This window comes from Balaenoptera borealis (genome assembly GCF_965194805.1).
Source record: "Balaenoptera borealis genome assembly, chromosome: 2".
Lineage (NCBI taxonomy): Eukaryota > Metazoa > Chordata > Mammalia > Artiodactyla > Balaenopteridae > Balaenoptera > Balaenoptera borealis.
Genome location: NC_138867.1, coordinates 94,448,746 through 94,472,738, shown reverse-complemented (window position 1 = coordinate 94,472,738; position 23,993 = coordinate 94,448,746). Strand labels below are relative to the sequence as shown.

At 36.0% G+C, this 23,993-nt stretch overlaps 1 protein-coding gene across 5 annotated transcripts in view; it reads right to left on the bottom strand.

The window, feature by feature from the left end:
* YTHDC2 (YTH N6-methyladenosine RNA binding protein C2) overlaps nt 1-11,918 on the bottom strand; it is an 83,391-nt gene extending 71,473 nt beyond the window's left edge. For 3 of the 5 annotated variants that reach the window (XR_014239172.1, XM_082375159.1, XM_082375160.1), the window contains exons 1-4: nt 11,512-11,918; nt 9,880-9,970; nt 3,027-3,223; nt 1,491-1,690 (exon numbers count right to left, since the gene is read on the bottom strand). Coding sequence is in view for 4 of the 5 variants with exons in the window: in XM_082375159.1 (XP_082231285.1) it covers nt 1,491-1,690; nt 3,027-3,223; nt 9,880-9,970; nt 11,512-11,698 (675 nt within the window). In the remaining variant the exon portion in view is untranslated. Of the gene's footprint in view, nt 1-1,490; nt 1,691-3,026; nt 3,224-9,879; nt 9,971-11,200; nt 11,419-11,511 lie in introns of those variants that run through there. The other 2 variants (XM_082375158.1, XM_082375161.1) reach the window with 2 other exon arrangements.
* Nucleotides 11,919-23,993: the final 12,075 nt, after the last annotated feature.

The window sequence follows — 23,993 nt, the reverse complement described above, 5'->3', positions numbered from 1 at the left end:
TTCCTAATGCTACCAAAGGAAAGATGAAAATGGCTAACGATATTAACTTCAAACTATGTCATATTTGTATTTCATAGGACAGGAACATTAGTAATTTTACTTGAACTCCTTGAACAAGATACAATTATTTCTTAGGTTTAAACCCATTTACATTAATAGTTTCTTTTGAAAAGCAAAGAGAATAATATTTAATTCCTAACTAAATTCTCCAGATCTTTTCATACCTAGTAAAATGATACACATAATTGTGAAAATAGACATCTATAATTCCAGTATGCAAATATCCTTAGGAAGAACACTCAAATAATTTAAATAAAACCATATTTGTTATATTTTATCAAAACTTTCATAATCTCTATTTGATATAATTAAAATGGCTACAATTAACATCTACTGGCAAAACTTTCTAATACTAAAACAATTATAACAATCTAAGACATCTGAACAGATTCTTTGGCATGACTCCATGGAATTTCACTTAATCATAACCATGTTGAAGAAAAATCTTATACATTGTCTTCATATAAAAATTTCATCACGTCTGTAATTAGTTTTATAGGCTCAAGTTTTAGGTATAAACAGTTATACTTCTGTGAAAATGATTAAGTCCCACAAGTAAATAACCGGTAAATTTTATAGTCAACCTCTCCTACCACCTTGCCTTATTTATTTGACTAACTTTATGAAACCAACCAATATAAGCATAGGAAATCTTAAGCAATTGTCAAAAGCAAATTTATTTGTCCATAAAAGAAAAGAAGAAAATGTAAAATTATACTCACTATTCTATCTGCACCTCAATCAAAAGCAAAGTAATTTTACTGTTTCAACATGCTAACATGTTAAAGAACATAAACAAGAAAAGGTCATATCATCGTACCATGCTTACTTCCAACCTTGTCAGCCTATGAGTGAAACTTCATAACAATGAAGTACTATGATTCTAAACATCCAAGTCAAACATGTCATATTAATCTCACTTTATGTTAACTTTGTATTAACACTTCTTGTTGTTATCAATATTACTTTTAATTTAGCTGCTACGTAAAAACACTATGCTAGGCACTTCACAGACATTATCTCTAAACCCCACCTTGAATGGTAGCAATTGTTAGTACCATTTTATAAATGAGGACTCTGGCTTCAAGAGATACAAATCTAGCCTAAAATTTCACATTCAATAAATGTGAGAGCTGGAATCTGAACTGAAGGTCAAAGTCCATTTTCCTTTCATGATACCAAATCACAACCTCACCTCTGTTTAAATAAAGCCCTTATGTACTAATTTAAAAATAAATATTTTAAAATATTACCTTTCTACAAATTCTCAAAATGTACTTCCAGTAATAATTTATTTCTGAAATAACCACTAAAATAAACAAAAGTTCCTTTTTCGTTTTTTGTTAAAATACATGTAGTGTAAATTTGATATAAAACTACCACGAGATAAAATAATTTTTTCTTCTATAAACAACAAAGAAGAAACAAACCTGTGTAGTCTTTCCAGACCCAGTTTCTCCTACAATCAAAACTACTTTATTTTCCTTAATTATTTTAACAATTTCTTCTTGTTTCTCAAACACTGGCAGAGACTGCCTGAAAGAATCAAATTCAGATTCTCCTCTTTTCACTGGAATCTGAGGTATGCCATTGTTGAGTCGCCCACTTGTCTTGCTCATTTCCCGGTTTTCTTTGAAAATAAATAAGAGAACAAAAAAATTTATGATCAACAATAAAAAGAGTTAAAAAACAAAAATAAGTAATTTCTAATGTAATTCCTTTCAAGTGTTTCTTCCCTACTCAGTGTAAAGTTAAAAAGCAATGCCTCAGCTGTTGTACTGCCACACAATATTCTTAGAGAATATGTTACACATTTTTATATCAATTAGAAGGCAAATTTCCCAAAAGTATTTCTGGTGCACAATGTTTAAAAATGAACAAAAGTCAATCATTCAAAAATCATTAAAAATAAAACCCAATTCTGATATCCTAAAATAATTTTCAGGCTTGTTTCTATCAATTATAACACAGAAAATTATAATTTTAGAGTAGGAAACAATGTATATTATACTTATAAATTCTGTTACATACAATATGAAAACACATATGAAAAATAAAAAACCCTCTATGCTTAAAGTTAGCATGTAAGATTATGTGATCAAACAGAATAATATGTGTAAATATAAGGTCCTAATGCTTAACAAATCTCCTAATTGTGCATTTTAGCCAACATCTACATTTAAGCAGATAGGAATACAAAAGTCATGATGTGTTTATACTCTTCACATAACTCAAAATATTTTTATGTGCATGTATTTTTAAAACTCCTTGATAGCTAGCACCATGCATTTCCACATTCTGCAAACGTACTCCACCAGTAGAAATTATGCAGATTCTTTCACTGGAGATAATAAAAGAAATAACTTTCTCATTAGAAAAGTTATTTTTCCAAATAGTAAAATTACTTCATTTTATAACCTAAATATATTTATTTATCTACCTTTGAGCAAGTTAATGTACTGAAGACTCTGTCCTGTCTCTTCCCAGAAGCTAAAGTCCCAACTCAAAATCCCACTCATTAGTGTGTCACGGCAGCATAACATAGGAAAGTTCAGATTTTGGAGTCACATCCCAGCTTTGTGGTTTACTGGCTGGTTGAGTGGCCTTGAACAAATTTAACTTCTCTGAGCCCCAGTTTCTTCACCTGTGAAATAGGGGAAATTCTTACCTTGCAAGGGTTGCTATGAGGCTCTATGTAGAGTTTAGTATACTGTCTAGCACACAATAAGTGCTCAATAAATGTTTAGCTATTACTGTAACACTTTACAAAAAACCCTGTCTAACTTAATGACATGCCTTAACACTGCATTTCATTCCAAAATCTTCACAACTCTTAATCATTTCTAACCAACTATTCAAATTGAGAAATCATATTTCATGTTAGTTTTTAAAAATAAATTTTAAGTGGAAAAAGAACAGTCAAGAAATAATAGGATAAACAAGGAAGCTCCCCAGAAAATACATACCAGCTTCAACTGCAAACACATTTCCTCTTTCTGTTTTAGGCAGAAGTTCAGTACGCTCTTTATTGGTGACAGGAAATCTTTGAATTAGGCTCCTAACAGCATGTTTTGTATTATGAGTCAAATTACAGGTCATCATTGCATGAGTTGTTTCTGATCCATCTTTCTTCTTCACAGTTAGGTATCTACTTGCTCCCTTTCTGAATATTAATAAAAATCATTTATTTACTATATATAGTCAATTTGTTCACATATGATATATGGCTACTTAGAAAACATGTCTCAAGCAAAACACTGAAAAAGATCAAAATGCTTTGGGATAAGATGCTGGAAATCCCAGAAAATTCAGTAAAGAGGAATTTAGTACTAAAGTGGCCACAAGACTATTTTCAATTAAATTTTCAAAATGCTGCAAATCCAATTTTAAATCAGCACAAAAAAAGGCTTACTTACCCCTAAGTGTTAAAGTTTGTCTTAGCAGGCTTCATGGTGGATGAAACATCACCAGTTAATACATGCTGGGAAACATATAGAGGGAGAAACTCAATTTGAACAACAGAATCTAAAATTGATAATGAAAACATTATAGTGGTCCAATTATAACAGTGGTCCAGACTAATATATCCCACTGAATGTTTCTCCAGTATGCCGGTAATGTCACACTCCCATGAAAACCTGTTAAGAAAGCCAAGTTTAGTGGCTGGACCAAAAAAACACAAATCAGCATTACTGATAAGTATTTTCAGATGTATACTGGGAAAAAAAAAAAAAAAAGAAGTTTTTCAAAGCTTCTGACTCTAGCCTTCAATTATAAGGTAATGATGATTTATAACTGTTCTCAAGTTACCTGACGTAGGTATATTTACTTCTTTAAATGGTCCTAATTATGTCTTTGATGACTTCTGTAGCTTCAGGAGTACTAAGTACAATGTTATACACACAGGAAGTCCTCAAATGTATTTTGAATGATTTAATAATACATGTCTATAATCTAGTACAATGTAGTACTGTAAAGAGCCTGGGTTATGAAAGCACACAGACTTGGATTTGAATCCTATCTCTACCACCTACTAGCTGTGGGACCACAAGCAAATTATTTAATAGCTCTGAGCCTAAGATGATGATGATAATAATAATAATAATAATAATAATAATAATAATAATAATAATAATAATACCTGCCTCAAAGGACTCTTCATATGATTAAATAAGATAATGCATGTAAAGGGCAGTATCTGCTACAAAGTACACACTAAATAAATGAAAGCTATTATTATAATTATAGCCAGGAAAAAATAACATTTCTTGTACCAAAAAAAGTTACACAAAACATTTCATAAAATGTTTTGCCATTTGTTAATGCCACTATCATATTACAGAAATGAGCAACAAAGCCACAAATACAATGAAAATTATATATATAATTTTACTAATTCTAAATTAAATTTTAGAATTTTCCTAATTCCTAAATCTAATTTAAATACTTTCAACAATATCTTCACTATAGAGTGACATGAAACTGAAGATTAACCTATACAGCTTTAGCTATCTAAGTCTTCTAAGTGAGGCTTTCAATTTACCAAGATTTTTAATTTCTGGAAACTCCTCAATGAATTATACCCTTTCTATGCCATCATCTACTCCTGAACAAGTGCTTAGTGATGCTTAAATGATGGCATAAAGATGAACTTATTAAAATTTAACTGATGTAGAAATTTTAGTCATTTTCATGGTAAATCAGAATTATTGGATTCTAGAGATGTTCTCTGCAGTAGGTTCTTTTCCCATGGACCTTTCTGAAACTTCAGTACAGTCATGATAGACTCAATCATTCATTCCCCTTCTGTTCCATGTACTTCATAAAATTTTAACTATAGAAGGCCAGAAGTGTGCTGAAATGAGCGCTAGAGAAACAGTCAGGAGGCTTGTGTTCAGCTAGTAATAATCTTTCAATTAACTAGCTATGTGATCAAAAATAAATCATTTTCCTTCTCTGACACAGAATTTTAAAACCTCTAATATTTCTATCAGCTCCAAGATGCTTTAATTTTCTCAAAAATCATCTCAGGAAAGTTTTGCTATATTTCACCTTTAATTTTCTTTTATTCATTCATTCAATCATTCATCATATATTGAGTACCTACTGTATGCCAGGCACTATGCTAGAAGCTGTGATTACAAAGTTGAGGAAAATATACTCTTTCCTCAATAAGCTCACAACAAAAATAACGGGTCAGATTGAGACTTTCCTAACATAGGTTGCCTAATAATAATTCAGCATTAATCCATAACAATAACTCATACTAAGCAAGTGTGAGTACTTAGTCATTACCATTTACAATTTACTAAATTCAGTTTGAACCCAGATGGTGAGACAGAAAGAGAATATCAACTTGATAGCTTTTACGTTTTGGTAAAAAAATTCTACTATTAGTGCTATTAGGCTATTAGTGCTCATTCCTACCCCATTCAGCACCACAGTGACACTGATATATAATTTAAAAATTAGTGAAATTTTGGCAAAATATTCACTTCATTATTGTGTGGATGAAAACATTCAATATAGTAGAGTTGTCCCACTATGTAAACTAACACACTGAAATCTCCTCATCATGCTTTCATTCCAAGGTAACCAAAACTATAATTTGATGAACATCTAGTCGTTCCCTTTACACAGCAAAATTGACTAGAAACTACCTGCACAACATGGAAAAGATGCTAGATAAATGAACTCCACAAGAATTTTTAAAAATAATAACATGCAAGCCCTATATGCCATATTTAAGTATAAAAGTAAATGGACTAAAAATACAGATAAGAACATCATAACTTCTAACTTTCAAAGGGAAAAGTAATCATGCATGTTATAATGAAGTTATGACATTTCAATAGCCTCTTCTTTTTAAAGAAAAATGATGATATAACTAATCAAATTTGATGCAATTTTAATATTAATAAATGTTTCATTTACACAGCATGTTACTGAATAATTTACCTCAAATACAACCATACACCTTGCTATTCCCCACTTTACAAACCTGAGAACAGTTTAAAAATCTGCTAAAGAACCAAAATCTGAAATCACTGCTTAAAAAGCTCACAGCCGCCAAGGAGCTAATGCCTCTAAAAAGATAATACACATTTGTCTGATGTCTAGTATATACTTAATTTCATTTCCCTTTAATTTATACTTCCACTAAGCAGACAGATGCAAAGATCTAACTCCAAACCATTTTATCCTCAATACTGTAATACAAAATTACAAATTTATTAAAGTTTGAATCATACAAATTTGTGCTTTTTCACGATTACCTAGAAAATAATAAACCAAACGAGTTAATTTTGTCACTAAACACAATTATTTTCATGTGATGCTGTTTGTGGTAAATTTTTTTCTTTTTGTGACTTAATGGACAATAAGCAACTTAGAGATGAGCCTTATCCAATATCTCTGTCTTAACTCCTCGCAGTTCCTAAAACACTGCTATGAACTCACTGTGAAAAACAAAAATTAATTAGCTAAACATTAACTATGTTTGATTGCTGGCTCTGTCACCTGCTAGCTGTGTGATCTTGGGAAAATTATTTAATTCTCTAAGCTCGGATTGCCTCATCTGTTATACAGGCACCAGGTATTGAAAAAACAGAACCTACCATACAAGACTGTTGTGAGGATCAAATAATCTACTTAAAGCACCTAGCACAATGCCTGTTGCACAAGAGCACTTAATAAATGTTAGCTGCTGTTACTATTATTACTGCGCACTGTAGGGGTTTATTTAATGGATATCCAAAACTTCACTAACAGGGTTCATCACTTTTAACCCATTTTTCCTGTTTTAGCTAGGGGAAGAGAGGTGGAGTGCAGTATGCAATCTCCCATGGCAGGAGGTAAGGGAGGCAGTAACTCAGATCTGAAAGGGGGTCTTGTAGGGTATAGCCTCCTGGTCAGGGTGAGTAGAATACCTGAATACCTATTAAGCAGCACCTTCAGCAATCACAGGATAAAAAACCTGTACTTGGAAAACCTGCTTTCATACACTTTATATTTTCTCTTTCCACAAGTTTTTAACAAAGTTCATCTTGTAAATTTCTTTTTGTCTAACTTGGACTAAGAAGAATAGGAAAGAATTTTGTTTTATTCATGAACAAATTAAAGACTCAAAAAAGTGTGCTCTTAGAACACAGTGACATAGGTTGAGGAAAAACAGAACAAATTACAAGGAGGTGAAATTTTGGGTATGGGAAAACTTGACTGGAATGTCTAAGAAAACATTAGGATAGAGTGAAGAACACAAAATGGGGGTGTTACTCCAACAAGAGTATTTTTACCAAAAGATGAGCAATTATAAAGAAAATAATCAATTCAAAGTAAATTCAACTCTCTAAGAGGAGATGAAAAACAAAATCCAACACATGTGGCTTCATTTTGAAAGAAAGGAGATATAAAAAAATTAAAAAGTGATCAGAAAAAAAACAAAAATGTAAATTATCACACAGTAAGTCTGGAATCTGTTTTTAAAAACCTTGTAAGAAACTCAAAATAAACTACGGGATCACAGAATCTTAACCAACACATAGAGATTAACTCCTTCATTTTTTACATTTAAGAAAACGGGCCTTTAAAGTTAAGGGACATGACCAAAGCTAAAGAACAAAGCAGTGAGAGACTGGGATTAGAATCCAGGTTTCTTGCCCTTTCCTCCACACCTCTCAAATAGGTATTATGGAATCATAATACCAGGCACAAAAAAAAAAAAAAAACCACACAACAGAAAGACTAACTTAACAATTATTAACTAACTTAACTATCCTAAATTAACAAAGTTAATTCTAGGAGGTTAAAAATAAAAGATCTTTACTCAAGAGTGAACAGAAAAACCCATACAAGTCAGGTACAAATTCTCATATAAATGAAAAGAAAGGATTTAAGAAATATATTCAAAGTGATTTAGTTCTTTATATATGTAAAAAGAAGGAAAGGCATTTGAAAATGACAAGGACCACTAGAAAAACATTGTACTAAGTTTGCTCAGAGATAAAAAGGGATTGGGAAAGAGCTAGGACATTTACTAAGAAGAGGATTTATGGAGCATTAGATATAGGGAGTAGGGATGAGGTAATAGGTGGGGTTGCCTTGATTCCCTTAGCATCTCTTTCCTGTTTCCTTTCTGTCTCTTCAACGTTTCTTCATCCCCCTTTTTTTGTCCTGATAACTTGCTCTCCCTTTACCCCCCAAATTTTTTTTCCTCTCTGGACCATCCCTTAAAGGATCATGCTACTGAACAAAAGTAGAAGTAGTCTAGTCCAATGGACTGCTTTTCTAAGAGTAATTTCTAAAGGTCATTTCCAAGTTCACTGTTTAGAATTAAAAACCCATGTAACCACAGAAATGATGTAGCTGCACAACAGTGCATTTATAACAGATATTTTCTAGTGCAGGCCCATAATCTCTTATCTACTACCCTTAAATCCAAACAGCTCTGAAAAATGGCAGACTTCTGTAAGTCTGCAGCAACTTCATTAGGCAGCAAAGCCTGGTTAAATTAACATGAAGCTATTTATGATTTTTATTTACCTTAGTGTGAATAGTCATACATTTTTCAGCAAGAAATATAACATACTGCTAATATACCCTATTGCCTTTCTGAAATCTGAAAATCTGCATCTCAAAACATATTTGGCCCAGGTGTTTTTGGATAAAGGATTGTGGCCCTGCACCTTATTTTTATTTTCAAGTGCAATATTTTACCTATCCAGAGGACTATAATATGGGTGGAACCTTCCCAGGATGCCAACACTGGTTTTAGTGACGTTCAAAGTGCACATGCACCCAAGCTACATCCCTTGTCTCAGTCAGTAACTGTATTATCACTATGGTGGACATTCATATGCAAGACATTCCAACCTCAGCTACTTTCACCTTAGGACCTTCTATTTAGTTATTAATATATTCACTTAATTAAGGCTTTGTTTTCCCTCTTCTTAACCTAAAAACTGGAAACTGAAATTTCATCTTTTTTTCCCCCAATCTCAGTGGTTCTCAACCAGGAGCAATTTTGCTCCCAGGGAAGATTTTGGAAATGTCTAAAGGCATTTGTGCTTGTCACAACTGGGGGTGGAAGTGTTACTGGCATGTAGTGGGTAAAGGCTAGGTATGCTACTAAACATCCTACAATGCACAAAATAGCCCTCCACAATAAAGAATTATCCAGTCCAAAACGTCAACAGCACCAATACTAAGAACTCTATATCAATCCCATCATTCTTATTCCCAAAATGAAATAACTCCACAGAATTTTAGAGTTCTTCAATATGGATGGCTCAAATGACTTTTCCCCACTATGGATAAGTGATCTTCAAAAAATATATATGTTTCCTCCTGTTCAGTTTTATTTAATCAGTTCTAATCATCAGATTCGTGACTTGGTATGAAAAAAACAACAAGCATGTGTTCTAAAAGCATACCATTATAGTACAGTAGCATTAAAAGAGGTAAGTTCTGTAAATAATCTTACTTATTATTTTTAGTCCAACCATTCTTCAAGAAAAAAGTTTTGGTTTCCATAAAAGAAGAGAATACCTTTCTCAATGCAATCAACTTCAACTTTTAAACCATTCTCTCTACATCTTAAGATTTACCTTCTTCTCCCACTCTCCCCCAATCAGGGAAAACAAAAAAAGGGGGATAGTAAGAAAAGCAAAGAGCTGAGTTTGGTACAGACATGAATCAGATCATCTACACACAATATAATTAAGGATGTGAATCTAACTAAAGCAGTAATAACTATTTAGTCAAAAACATTTCTCTTTTTTGGTAAATAATTTTTTCAATTAAGAAAACTTATCAGCTTACCCTTTACTTTTAGAAACCAAACCAAGAGACTGACTCAATCGATGAATAAAGGCTCTTTCCGTACTGGTCAAAGAAGAAGGAAATTCCATTTCTACATGGAAAAAAAACACAAAGCATCATTTGTGGATCAGCAATTTTCCTTCAAGGTACTTCAATACACATATATATTTATAAAATATGAAAAATCATATAAACATATAATCAAATTTATTATATTTTATGTGAAAAGTAGATACAAGCATTCCTAGGAGATACTGTGGGTTTGATTCCAGACCCTTGTAATAAAGCAAATATCGTAATAAAGCAAGTCATACAAATTTTTTTGGTTTCCAGGGCCTATGTTGGTTTGTTCGTTTCCAGGGCCTATGTTATGTTTACACTACACTGTAGCCTATTAAGTGTGCAATAGCATTATGTCTTAAACAACAACGTACACACGTTAATTTAAAAATCCTTTATTGATAAAAAATGCTAACCATCATCTGACAACATGGAGTTGCCACAAACCTTCTATTTGTAAAAAAAATACAGTATTTGCAAAGCACAATAAAGTGAAGTGCAATAATGAGATATGCCTGCACTAATTAACCACTGAATGTCTACCAGAATTCTGATATTAATAACATTTAAACCTAAATGTGATAAAGGACCCTGATGTTCACCAAAGATTAGTCCTCTTACTTGTGCTGAAATCTTGAGCTCCTGAAGAACATATTTTACTATCTTAACTTACTTGCTTAACTAACAAAATGTTTATTTCCTTCAAGGATGAGGTATGCTCAAGTAATATGAAGGCTCAGCATCAGATTCCATTGTCTTCGCCTTCAAAAACTGCACAGAATCCCTATTTCACTGTCTCAGACTGGATATGATGCTGTATATTTCTGGGGCTTCACCTCTGTTTAATGAAAGTTCAGAATCACTCTGTCCAGGTCCTTTTCTGGGAGGAGAGGGAAGGACTCTAAGCTTCCAGAATAAGGGGTCCTCTACTTAGAGCAGCAAATCGGAATGAGCTCTCAATATACTGTACTGATCACACAGGTCAGCTGCTGGTTCTGCATTGTCTGACCCAAGACAAGTAGCTTTGCAACCTTAAGAGGTATGGAAGACGTTTCGTCTAACTGAACGAGTTTCTTTTTTTTTTTTAAAGTGTTTAGAGGGATACTTCCGGGATGTAAACAAAGCACTACATACTGCCACTGTATTTATTCGTCTGATTTCCTTCCGCCCCTCTACTTCCGAACTCAAACTAAACGTACCTCGATTAAGGCTACCACCACCTCCTTTAAAAAAAAAAAAAAAAGTAGGGGCTTAACAATACCTAAAAGTTGTGGCAAAGCTACCGAAAGGCCTCTCCCTGGGGAAAGAAATGCCTCCTGCAGTTGAGCAACCTGATTTTCGTGCCTTCGGACGAGGCAAGTGCCCCGTTACCCGGCTGATCCGCAGGACGCCACGGGGCTCTTCACATCCCCGGGCAAGGCTCACAACTCTGGCCCCAGCCCCGCGCCCACCTCGCCCGGGCCCGGTGGACCGCCCCCGTCTCTCCTCCCTTCTGTGAGGCAGCCCCTTCCCACGAGGGGCCGGGCTTCCGGGAGGTGGGGCAGCCGGCGGGGTCCGTGTCAGGAACCTCACCTCTCTGGTCCCCGTATCGGAAGCGCTCCAGAGCGATATTGACCGCGATCTTCACCTCCTCGTCTATACGAATGTCCTTCAGCCCCTTGGCCCGGCCGCCGCCCGCAAGGCCACACGGCGCCGGGCAGCTGCCGCCGCCCCTTCCAGGAGCCGACGGCCGCGGGGAGACGCTGCTCGGCCTGGACATGGCCCTGAGGAGATGTTCTCCTCGCGGTAGAGCGGCCAGGCCTGCTGGCTGACGGCCAACGACAAGGAAAGTGGGCCTCGGGGGCCTTTGCCGTGGCCAAACGGCTCCACAGGCTATCTGCGCTGGATCGGGCTCACCGGAAAACCCCCGGTGTCCACAACAGGCGATGAGGCGCCGGCCGCACTAGAGCCCCAGCCGGACGGAGAGCGCGGGCGTGATGACGTCACCGGGGCCGGCACCAGTGACGTCAGCGCTCAGGCTGTCTCTGGCATCCTGGGCGCTGCACCCCGATCTCCAGCTCCCTGTCGAGCTGGTTCTCCCTGTCGTCTCCTGTCCCCACGCAACCCCCACCCCCGTCCCGAGGGGCTCTCGTTCAACCACTTATTCAGTCGCTCGCTATTTGGTTAAATCATTAATTCATTCGGTAAGCATATGTGGGCTTCTACTATGTGCCCTAGATATACATTGGGGAACCAGACAGAAAGGGCTCCTGCCTTCGTGGAGTTTACATTCTAGTGGGGGTACAGTTGCCAGATTTAGTAAACCAAAATACAGGATGCCCAGTTTATTGGAATTTCAGATAAGGAACACAATTTCAGTATAGTTATTTCCCATGCAATATTTGGGAGCACACAGAGTAAAGAATTATTCGGTACCTGAATGCAAATTCAACTGAGTGGCCTTATTTTATCTGGCAACCCTATATGGGAATAACAGACAGTAAACAAAAAAATGATTAAAGGTAGTTGTAAGTGCTATGTGAGATGATGAAATAGGAAGATGCAACCCTTTAGTTTGGGATGTCAAGGAAGATTATGAGAATGTCCATTTGCTTGTATACAATTCCACTAACATAAACCTAAACCCAGCCACCCTAATTGCTTCCACTCTAGTCTTCCTATTATCCATTCTCCAGAAAGCAACTAGAGTGATCTTTTTAAAAACACAGTTGGCTTTCAGTGTCTTTGGGTTCCTTATCCACTGCTTCAACCAACCACTAAACCAAAAAAAAAATTTTTTTTAATTCCAGAAAGTTCCAAAAAGCAAAACTTGAATTTACTGTGCACTGCAACTATTTACATAGTATTTACATTGCATTAGGTATTATAAGTAATTTAGAGATTATTTTAAGTACATAAGAGGATGTGCATAGGTTATATGCAAATATTACTGCCATTTTATACAAGGGACTTGAACATCCTTGCATTTTGGTATCCTCAAGGGGTCCTGGAACCAATCCCCACAGAGAGACAACTGTACAAGCCAAGTAGGTTAACACCCCTACACAAAGCACTCCAATTGCTCCCCATTGCAACTATAAAACACCCTCAGTTCCTTACCATGACCCTGAAGACCCTGCCTAATCTGGCCTCTGTCTACCTCGCACCATTCTCATCCTCACAGTGCTCAAATGCACTAATTTCTTTCTGTCCCTTGAACACACCAAGCTTATTACCATCAGGGGAACTTTCCACTTGCACAGTTTTCTCCTGCACATGACAATCTTCCTCCCAGTACTTCACATGGATGCCTCTTTCTCCTCATATAAGCCAGGATTCCATCCCTTACCTAGATAGGCTCTCCTACATCAACCCATTATCATTTACCACTGTTTGAAATTATTTTGTTTATTTCTATATTTATTATTTGCTCTTCCCACTATAACATAAGCTTTTTAGGAGCAGGAACCTTGTTTATCTTGTTTGCCACTGTTTCATCAGTAGCTAGAACTGTATGGTCATACAATAAATACTTATTGGTTTTCCATATTGTAGAATCTGGAATTAAGGTTTGTCATCTCTATCCTCTGAAAACTTTCTTCATAATCCTTGGGATCCTAATCAATTCGATTGGCTACTAGAAAGAGTTCTGGATAAGCAGAAATAAGTCCTGTGTCCTGGTCCTGGCATGGTTACCAGTGAACTGTGTGAACATTTTCTACTATGTTGATCCTAATTTCCTTAGCTGTTCAGTAATAATGCCTGCCATTTATTAAGTGCCCAGGGGCACTGTCTTTATTTTTCCAATCCTCACAAAATCATATGAAGTAGTTATATTACCTCATGATACAAATGAGTAAACAGGCTGGATGAGGTTAAAAACTGGTCCAAGGCCATGCTAGTGATAATTAATGACGTAATGGAAAAAAAGCCCAGCTGATCATGAGGCCTAGCTTCATTCCAGGACAAATCATAAATAGAAGATAATACCTGGATGCACCAAACATATTGTGATAAAACTGAAAACATTTTATGTGGGGTCAGACACATATTGCTTTCAATCTCACTCGATAACCTCTTTGTTCTACACTTTATTGGCTCCATCATTTATTAGCTTTGTGACTTGACTACTTACTTTGCCTTCTGAGCTTCTGGTTTTCCATCTGTAAAATGGGTATACTTAATATTCATTTTATAGTATTGTGAATTTGACATAATATGTAAGTATTAGGCATTGATCTAATGTGTGCTTCTTCTTTCTTTCTTTCCTTTCTTTTGGAATAAATGCCAAAATATTTGTATTCCTAGTACCTAGTAAACATATGGAATATGTTCATTGAAATAAAAGAGAATATTCACTTAAGTTACATAGCAGTAAATTATAAAGTCAATCAGATTCTACATTATCTAATGTTTTTGCATACTCCTAGAAATTTCTGGTGCTTAGGGTGAACACTGCAATTCTACTTTTTACATGTGCTTCAGAAAAAAATTAAAAATAAGGAAAATATGGAATATTTACAAATGATTTCAAGTTGAACTTAGTGTCAGATAGACCTAAAGTTTTAATCTTTGTGTTTACCACTTTATAATTATGGCCTTGTGCAAGGACTTAATCTCCCTATGCTTTAATTTAGCCATCCATAAAACGTATGTGATAAAAACACCTATATCCCAGCATTATTATGGGAATTAAGTTAGACTGTATTACCTTTATGCAGATGAAGTATTTAGTACAATTCCTGGCTCATCCTTAGCATTCAGTACTAACTAGATGCTTTTGACTTCAAGTAACAGGAAACCCAAGATAAAAAAAGGCCCAAAATAAGGACATTTATCATCTTACATAGCAAGAAGTCTTGGGATAGGGTGGTTCCAGGAGTGATTAGTTCAACATTGTACACCAATGCCCTCAGTCATGCAGAATCTGTTCAGCTTAGCACTCTGCCTCCTAAGAGTGTTTGACACTCCCCTTTTGGCTGCAGATCCAAGTAAGCACATCATCACACAGAACCAGATAAAGGCAAGATAAGTGCCCCCATCTGATGTTTCTTTTCAAGATAAAGAAAAACTTTCCTAGAAGTCCCAGGCATAAACATCCTTATGTCTCCTAGCCAGAACATGGCTAACCCAATAACCAGCAAAGAAAAATGGGATTACCATGAAAGGTCTGGTCTTTTTTGAACCAGGTGGTCACCTAGAAGAGAATGGACAAAATTGGGGTTCTCATAGCAAGTAAAAAGGGATGGAGAATGACTACTGGGTAGGCAACCAAAGATATTATGGCAGTCAATAGTGATGTTCCTCAAATATTTCTGGTTTTCTTCCTTCCCAGGGATGTCCCAGAACTGTACTTCCTGGCCCTGTTGTAGTTAGGTGGGAACATAGGATTAGTTCTGGCCAATGAGGAGTGAGTTGAAGTGCTATGTTTCACTTTCATGTTGACCTCACTTTTCACTGCAGTTAGGTGCAAACAACTAACAAAACATGTCTAAGAAAGAAAAGTGAATTTATCTTATTACAAATTATTTAAAAACCCCAAAACTACAAAAGAACATTGCTGAGAAAAACTTAAAGACAAACAAATGAAAACATATACTGTGTTCAGGGACCAGAAGACTCAGTAGTGTTAAGATATCACTTTTCCTCTCATTAGTCTATGAATTCATCATAATCCCAATCAAAATCCCAGCACAATTTTTTTCTAAAGTAGTAACAAGCTGATGCTTCATATGGAAATGCACTAAAGTAGCCAAAACAACTTTGAAGCAGAAAAAAAGTTTCAGGGCTAACACAACCTGATTTAAAGACTTATTATAAAGCTGCATTCAACAAGATAGTGTGGTACAGACATAAAGGTGAATAAATAGATCATTGGTACAGAATAGAGTGTCCAAAAATAGACCCACATATATTTGGACAACTGACTTTTGACAAAGGTAAAAAAGATAATTCACTGGAGAAAGGCTGGCCTTTTCAACAAGTGGTGCTGGAACTGAATGGCCAAATGCAAATAAAATTTTAAAAATAATCCCAAACCTGCCCTCCCATACACAAAAATTAGCTCAAAATGGATTATAGGCATTACCTAAATATAAGAGGTAAAACTATAGAACTTCTCGAAGAAAACATAAGAGAAAATCTTTGTGACCTTGGGTTAGACAAAGATCTTTTTAGATATAACACCAAAAACACAAACCATTAAAGGAAAGAATTGATAAATTGGATTTCATCAAAGTTAGGAATTTTGCTCTTTGAAAGACATTGTTAAAAGAATGAAAAGATAAAACACAGACTGGGGGGAAAATATTTGCAAATCGTATATCTGATAAAAGGCATGTCCAGAATATACAAATAACTCTCAAATACCATAATAAGAAAACAAACAACCCAATTTTTTAAACTGGGCAAAGTTTGAACAGGCACTTCACCAAAGAAGATATATGGGTGGCAAATAAACACATTAAAAATGCTAAATATTATTCATCATTAGAAAAATGCAACTTAAATCCACAAAGGGATGCCACTACATACCTATCAGAATATCTAAAATTAACTGATTTTACAAAGTATTAGAGAGCTAGTTGAGGAACTGGAATTCTCATACACTAGTGATGGGAAAGAAACCACTTTGGAAACAGTATGGCAGCTTCTTTAAAAAGTAAAACACACTTTTACCATAAAATCCAGCCATTCCATTCCTAGGTATTTACCCAAGAAAAATGGAAGCATATATCTGTACATAGACAAGAACACAAATGTTCATAGTAGCTTTGTTTGTAATAGCCCAAACACAGGAAAGAATCCAAATATTCATCAGCAGGTGAATGCATAAACAAATGGTGATACATGCATACAATGCAATACTGCTCAACTATAAAAAGAATGAACTATATTGTTACACACAGTAATATGGATGAAACTCAAAATAAGTATGCCAAATGAAGGAAGTCAGACAAAAAGAGTACATCTATATAATTTCATTCATGTAACAGTCTAGAAAGTGCAAACTCATCTATAGTGACAGAAAGCAAATCAGTGGTTGCCTAGGGATCACATGGAGAGGAAGGAATTTCAAAGGGACATGAGGAAACTCTTTGGGGTGATGAATATATTCATTACCTTGATTTGGGTGATGGTTTCATTTATATATACATATATCAAAGCTTTTAAAATTATACACTGTGAATATGTGCTATTGAATGTCAATTATACCTTAATAAATTTGCTTTTTAAAAAAAAACCCTACAAGACTCTGAGTCTAGTACTATTTTTTCCTACATAATATCAGAAGACATATTCCCTCCTTTATAAAAGTCATTCTTGGACCTCCAGATAAACAGAGTTGTTATGTGATCTTTTATGTTTTAAACTGAAATATAATTTCAATCCAAATTGAATGATCAAATATTCTGTATTAATTAAATATTCCCTTATACAAGGTACTAAATTGCAGGTCTGTTTAGCTCAGATAATTTATCTAAAGTAAATATGTCTAATTACCCACAAGAAAATATCTCGGATATGGTTATGCTAAAAGGGGAAGAACGGCTATCTTGGAAGGCAGAATATTTTAAATCCCAGAAGATACATTAAGACTTTATAAGAAATTAGAAAGTAAGCCACAGAGAACAGCCGTCTCCTTTACTAAAGTAGAAACGACCACACAACTCCTAATATATCCATACAGAATTTGAATTAGCAACTCAGTATCAGTTAAAGAATAATTATTGTTCCACCATGTTAGTCACTTTCCTACAGTACCTCACAGGATGTCACAGAGTTAAAAATAGTGATAATTTAGAAACTAAAACCCAAAAACCTAACCCAACAAACAGACTTACATACATAAACACTCAGATTTCTATTTGTCTTAGAGATTAAGGTGAACAAAATGTGCCCTGAATTGAAACCTTGAGTCTATTTATTATACTCAAGTTTTGGTGTTTTCCCACTGACTTCATTATTTACATATCAAAAATATTCCCAAATAATAATAATAATAAAATTGTTGTGCTCAGCCCTAATTAGATAATATGATTTAATTGGAAGAAATCTAGCTGCTCCTTAATTTTGACAAGTTATTGAGTCTCTCTAGTACTTCTCAAATTTTTCACTTCATGGCACACGTAGAAAATTACAATATTTGCATGGCACTGTGGCTATGGCAAAGATGCTAGTGCTCATAAATTTTCATGTTTCTCCTCTTCTTTCTAAGCACACTAGACCACATTTCTCCCATATTCTCCAATGTTTCTGTCCCTATTTTTGCCGTGAAATTATGATGCCAAATAGCTGAGTACCGGTCAATGGAATGTGGACAGAAGTGATTTATCCTACCCCTCCTGTGATTCTCCCTCTTCTCCAGTGTGCAGCCAGATTTTGGAAGAAGGAATTACAAACAAGGAAAGAGGGAAAGCCAGAATGAGGTCTGTGGTGTTGGACTGGAATTAGCAGTATCAGTATGAAATCATGGCTTTTAATATATATACACAGAGGGATAGGTAGAGAAATAAAAATAACTGTGTAAGAATGTATGTGTGAGTGTAAACACTGAGATGGCCTAGAAGCAGGCATCCCAATATTATTGTGTACATCTAGCACTCAGATCCTAGTTTCCAAATTCCATTCTCCAATAAAAAGAACCAAGGTTCCCTAAAGAAATGGTTGACTCCAGGGCTGGGACAGGACAGAAACAAGATGAACCTGAAACACTTTTATGTGTCAGAAGGTAAGGAATTGCTCAAAACAGGATACAGGCTTATCAAAAGAACACAGGAGCCAACCTCAAGGAGCTCTTCCCTAGGGGCTAATGCTGGCACAATCTGACTAATAAAATATTGATAGTATTGGAATATAACCCATAAAATAAAATAAACATCCATGAGCCCACAGTAATATTAATACATAACTGGATGTATAAGTAAAGGAGGGATAGGACAGCTCTTCCTTACAGAAGGATTCTAATTATAAATGGTGATGGGAAAACTGGACATACACAAGCAGAAGAATGAAACTGAACCCCTATCTTACACCATGCACAAAAATTAACTAAAGATGGACTAAAGATTCGCACATAAGACCTGAAACCATAAAACTCCTAGAATAAAACATAGGGAGTAAGCTTTTTGACATTGGCCTTGGCAATGATTTTTTTGGATTAGACAACAAAAGCTCAAATAAACAAGTGGAACTACATCAATCTAAAAACCTATTCTGCAAAGGAAACTATCAACGAAATGAAAAGGCAACCTATGAAATGGGAGAAAATATTTGCAAACCACATATCCCATAAGGGGTTCATATTCAAAATATATAAGGAACTCACACAATAGCAAAACAACAAATAAGCCAAGTAAAAATGGGCAAAAGACCTGAATAAGTATTTCTTCATTTGTATGAAAACATACAAATGGCCAACAGGTACACGAATGGTGGAAATGTAAACTGGTACAGCCACTGTGGAAAAGAGAATTGTTACTTCTCAAGAAATTAAAAGTAGAACTACCATATGATCCAGCAATCCTCCTTCTGGGTAGAAATCCAAAGGAAACAAAACCATTATCTGGAAGAGATATGTGTATTCCCATGTTCATTGTAACATCTTTCACGATAGGAAACAAAGTGTTTGTCAGTGGATGAAAGAATTAAGAAAATATGGCATATACACACACACACACACACACACTATAAAATATTATTCACACTTTTTTAAAAAATAAGGAAATTCTATCATTTGCATCAACATTGATGAACCTGGAGGACATGATGCTAACTGAAATAAGCCAGACAGAGAAAGACAAACACTGCATGTGGAATTATAAGCACTTATATGTGGATTTGTTTTTTTTAAGAAAGAAAAAAATGTCAAACTCATCAAAACAGAGAATAGAAAGGTGCTTGTCAGGGGCTGGGAGGTGGAAGAAATGGAGAGACTTGTGGGGAGGAAGAAGTCATGTACTAACATGCTTGTGAGTCACTAAAAAGGATCCTGAGGGAGTTCCCTGGCAGTCCAGTGGTTAGGACTCCAAGCTTCCACTGCAGGGGACACAAATTCGATCCCTGGTTGGGGAACTAAGATCCCACATGCAGCACAGCACGGCCAAAAATTTTTTTTAATTTTAATTAATTAATTTTTAAAAAGAATCCTGAGCCCTGCCCTCCTAGAAGAGAACAAAACAGAAACTCCAGATGGTCTGGGAGATCCTCTAAGAGCCTGACCTGTGCAGCTTTCCCAGGTGGATCCCCAAGGAAGCAGCCTGGGAAAGTGGTGGTGTGGGCTGTCTAGGCGGGGGGCGCTCAGTGTGGTGTAGAACAGCAGGGGATTCCTGGTGTCCAAAAGGGGCCCAGAATTGGCAGAGACATACATCAGACCTGAAGGTTTTGTGCAGCTGGGAACAAGGAATGAAAGACTCAGAAGTGACCAATGTTGTTTGACAACCAAAGAGAGAAACCCTTCCCACATTTCTTGATGCCTTGATACCCCTTAAGTCCTCCAGAGTTTAGAAGCAAGCCTAGGGGTGGACTAGGGGCCACTGAACTGACTGAGATTAAGTTAATTACAGAGAAATGAAGTCCTGCATATCAGAATCTGTGGAGTGAAATTTGTCCCCACGACCTGAGTTAATTGTGAAATTTCTTCCAGCTCAATCATTTATTACATGTATAATTACACAGACATCAAAAATATATATTTTGCTAATACTCTGTATATCTATCTACCTTCCTATCTACATAAAGGTATATTAAAAGGTTGGCCACAAGGTGGTACTAGAAAATGATCTTTTGCTCTAGGCCCTCCTTGACCATCACTGGTTTTAGTATACAACTGTGAACAACTATAATTGCAGTAATCAGAGTAGAGGTTGAGATGGCAGACACTGGGTTCATGTGAGGCAGTGTGCATATTTAAAAACCATAAAAATAAACTCTCTCTCTGAAAGTTTCTATCAACTATTTTGTATTCTTCTTCTTTTTCTTATCCACTATCATGTCATCATAGACTATTCCAATTGTTACCTGAAACATCGAACACTATATATTCAGCACTCAGGGAAAAATTTAAATACACATGGTGTTTTAGATCTCAGAGTGTAAATTTTAAATGAATACTTTTACAGGATGTGCCTCAAAATTATCTGGGACACCCTTAAACCTCTCCCAAATACTAAAGCTCAGCACCAAAATGAGAACACAATAGACCAGCAAATGCACTGTGTAACTAAAACAGCACCTGCTATCTCATGCTGAGGATAACCGAGGAGAGGAGGAAGGTCACCTCTTCCAGGTGAAGTCTTGCTACGTTTTTTTTTTTTTTAAGTAGATGTAATTTTAAAGAGATGCACAGTAAAAAAGAGAAGAAGTATGGAAAAGCTCACAGTTAAGAACTTTCTAAGCAAAGGGGTGGTGGCGAAGACAAAGTACCATGTCACAACCCTGAAGACTACCCACTGGGAACAAGGCGAGGCAGGTTGAAGGAAGCAAGGAAGAAAGCAGTGACCTGAGGGGAGACGTGTAAGTCTAGTCTATGGTCTGGGAGCAGAGGAAATTGATTTTACAGGGAAGCAGAACCACTATGTGGCTTGAAGATAAGAGTGATAAAAATATGTCCACTGGCATACATCTTTGTAGAAGTGTAAGGAAATGAAGCTCTTAGGAGGCCAGTCAAGAGTAGGCTGTAAAAATCAAGGATTTAGCTGTGATTGTAAGAAGAATCAGATAAGAATCTATGAGAGGAGATGCAGCAGGGTGAGGAGAATGAATGCCCCTAAGTTTCTCCCTCAGGAGAATGTTCAAAAGAACTCAGATATGAAGAGGGAGAACCTGTCTATTTGTGGAGCCCTCTCCTGGAAACCACTTCCTGGGACCTTCTGAAGAGAAGAAAACATCAAAAAAACTACTGACAGAAAAAAAATTTATCACTAAATATTTACTGTTTCCATTTTATTAAAGAATCTAGTTTTTAAAGCTTAGGCCAAATTTACCTTTACATGTAGTCGAAGAAGAATTAGACACATTTTTCTCTACCTTAACAGTATATTTACACTCCACAAAATAATGACTTTACTTTCCCCATGGCACACTTAGTACTTTGTAAATATAATACTTGGTCTCTCACTGATATTTTTCTTTAAAATCTTCACCAGCAAAATCCTGGTAATCACTGAATCTGGGTAATGATTATAAGAGTTCTCTTTGTACCATTCTCTTTACTTTGGAACATGTTTGAAAATGTTGATAATTTTTTAAAAAGCCTTTCCAGCTCCAACAGGTATCAAGTTAATAAACCTACATCACATGTAGGACAGGTTAAGAGAGTAAAAATTGCTTTAAGAAATGCAACCGTCTTTGGTGGGGCTAATGGCGGACTCTAGGAAGGCTCACGCCCAGGAGTACTTCCCAGAACTTCTGCTGCCAGTGTCCTTGTCCCTTGGTGAGCCACAGCTGCCCCCCGCTTCTGCAGGAGACCCTCCAACACTAGCAGCCTCAACCACCAGAGGGCAGACAGCAGAAGCAAGAAAAACTACAATCCTGCAGCCTGTGGAACAAAAACCACATTTACAGAAAGATAGACAAGATGAAAAGGCAGAGGGCTATGTACCAGATGAAGGAACAAGAAAAAACCCCAGAAAAACAACTCAATGAAGTGGAGATAGGCAACCTTCCAGAAAAAGAATTCAGAATGATGATAGTGAAGATGATTCAGGACCTCGGAATAAGAATGGAGGCAAAGATTGAGAAGATGCAAGAAATGATTAACAAAGACCTAGAAGAATTAAAGAACAAACAAACAGAGATGACCAATACAATAACTGAAATGAAAACTACACTAGAAGGAATCAATAGCAGAATAACTGAGGCAGAAGAACGGATAAGTGACCTGGAAGACAGAATGGTGGAACTCACTGCTGCAGAACAGACTAAAGAAAAAAGAATGAAAAGAAATGAAGACAGCCTAAGAGACCACTGGGACAACATTAAATGCAACAACATTCGCATTTTAGGGGTCCCAGAAGGAGAAGAGAGAGAGAAAGGACCCAAGAAAATATTTGAAGAGATTATAGTCGAAAACTTCCTTAACATGGGAAAGGAAATAGCCACCCAAGTCCAGGAAGCACAGAGAGTCCCATACAGGATAAACCCAAGGAGAAACACGCCGAGACACATAGTAATCAAATTGGCAAAAATTAAAGACAAAGAAAAATTATTGAAAGCAGCAAGGGAAAAATGACAAATAACATACAAGGGAACTCCCATAAGGTTAACAGCTGATTTCTCAGCAGAAACTCTACAAGCCAGAAGGGAGTGGCATGATATACTTAAAGTGATGAAAGGGAAGAACCTACAACCAAGATTACTCTACCCGGCAAGGATCTCATTTAGATTTGATGGAGAAATCAAAAGCTTTACAGACAAGCAAAAGCTAAGAGAATTCAGCACCACCAAACCAGCTCTACAACAAATGCTAAAGGAACTTCTCTAAGTGGGAAACACAAGAGAAGAAAAGGACCTACAAAAACAAACCCAAAACAATTGAGAAAATGGTCATAGGAACATACATATCGATAATTACCTTAAACGTGAATGGATTAAATGCTCCAACCAAAACACACAGGCTTGCTGAATGGATACAAAAACAAGACCCATATATATGCTGTCTACAAGAGACCCACTTTAGACCTAGGGACACATACAGACTGAAAGTGAGGGGATGGAAAAAGATATTACATGCAAATGGAAATCAAAAAAAAGCTGGAGTAGGTATACTCATATCAGATAAAATAGGCTTTAAAATAAAGAATGTTACAAGAGACAAGGAAGGACACTACATAATGATCAAGGGATCAATCCAAGAAGAAGATATAACAATTATAAATATATATGCACCCAACATAGGAGCACCTCAATACATAAGGCAACTGCTAACAGCTATAAAAGAGGAAATCGAAAGTAACACAGTAATAGTGGGGGACTTTAACACCTCACTTACACCAATGGACAGATCATCCAAAATGAAAATAAATAAGGAAACAGAAGCTTTAAATGACACAATAGACCAGATAGATTTAATTGAT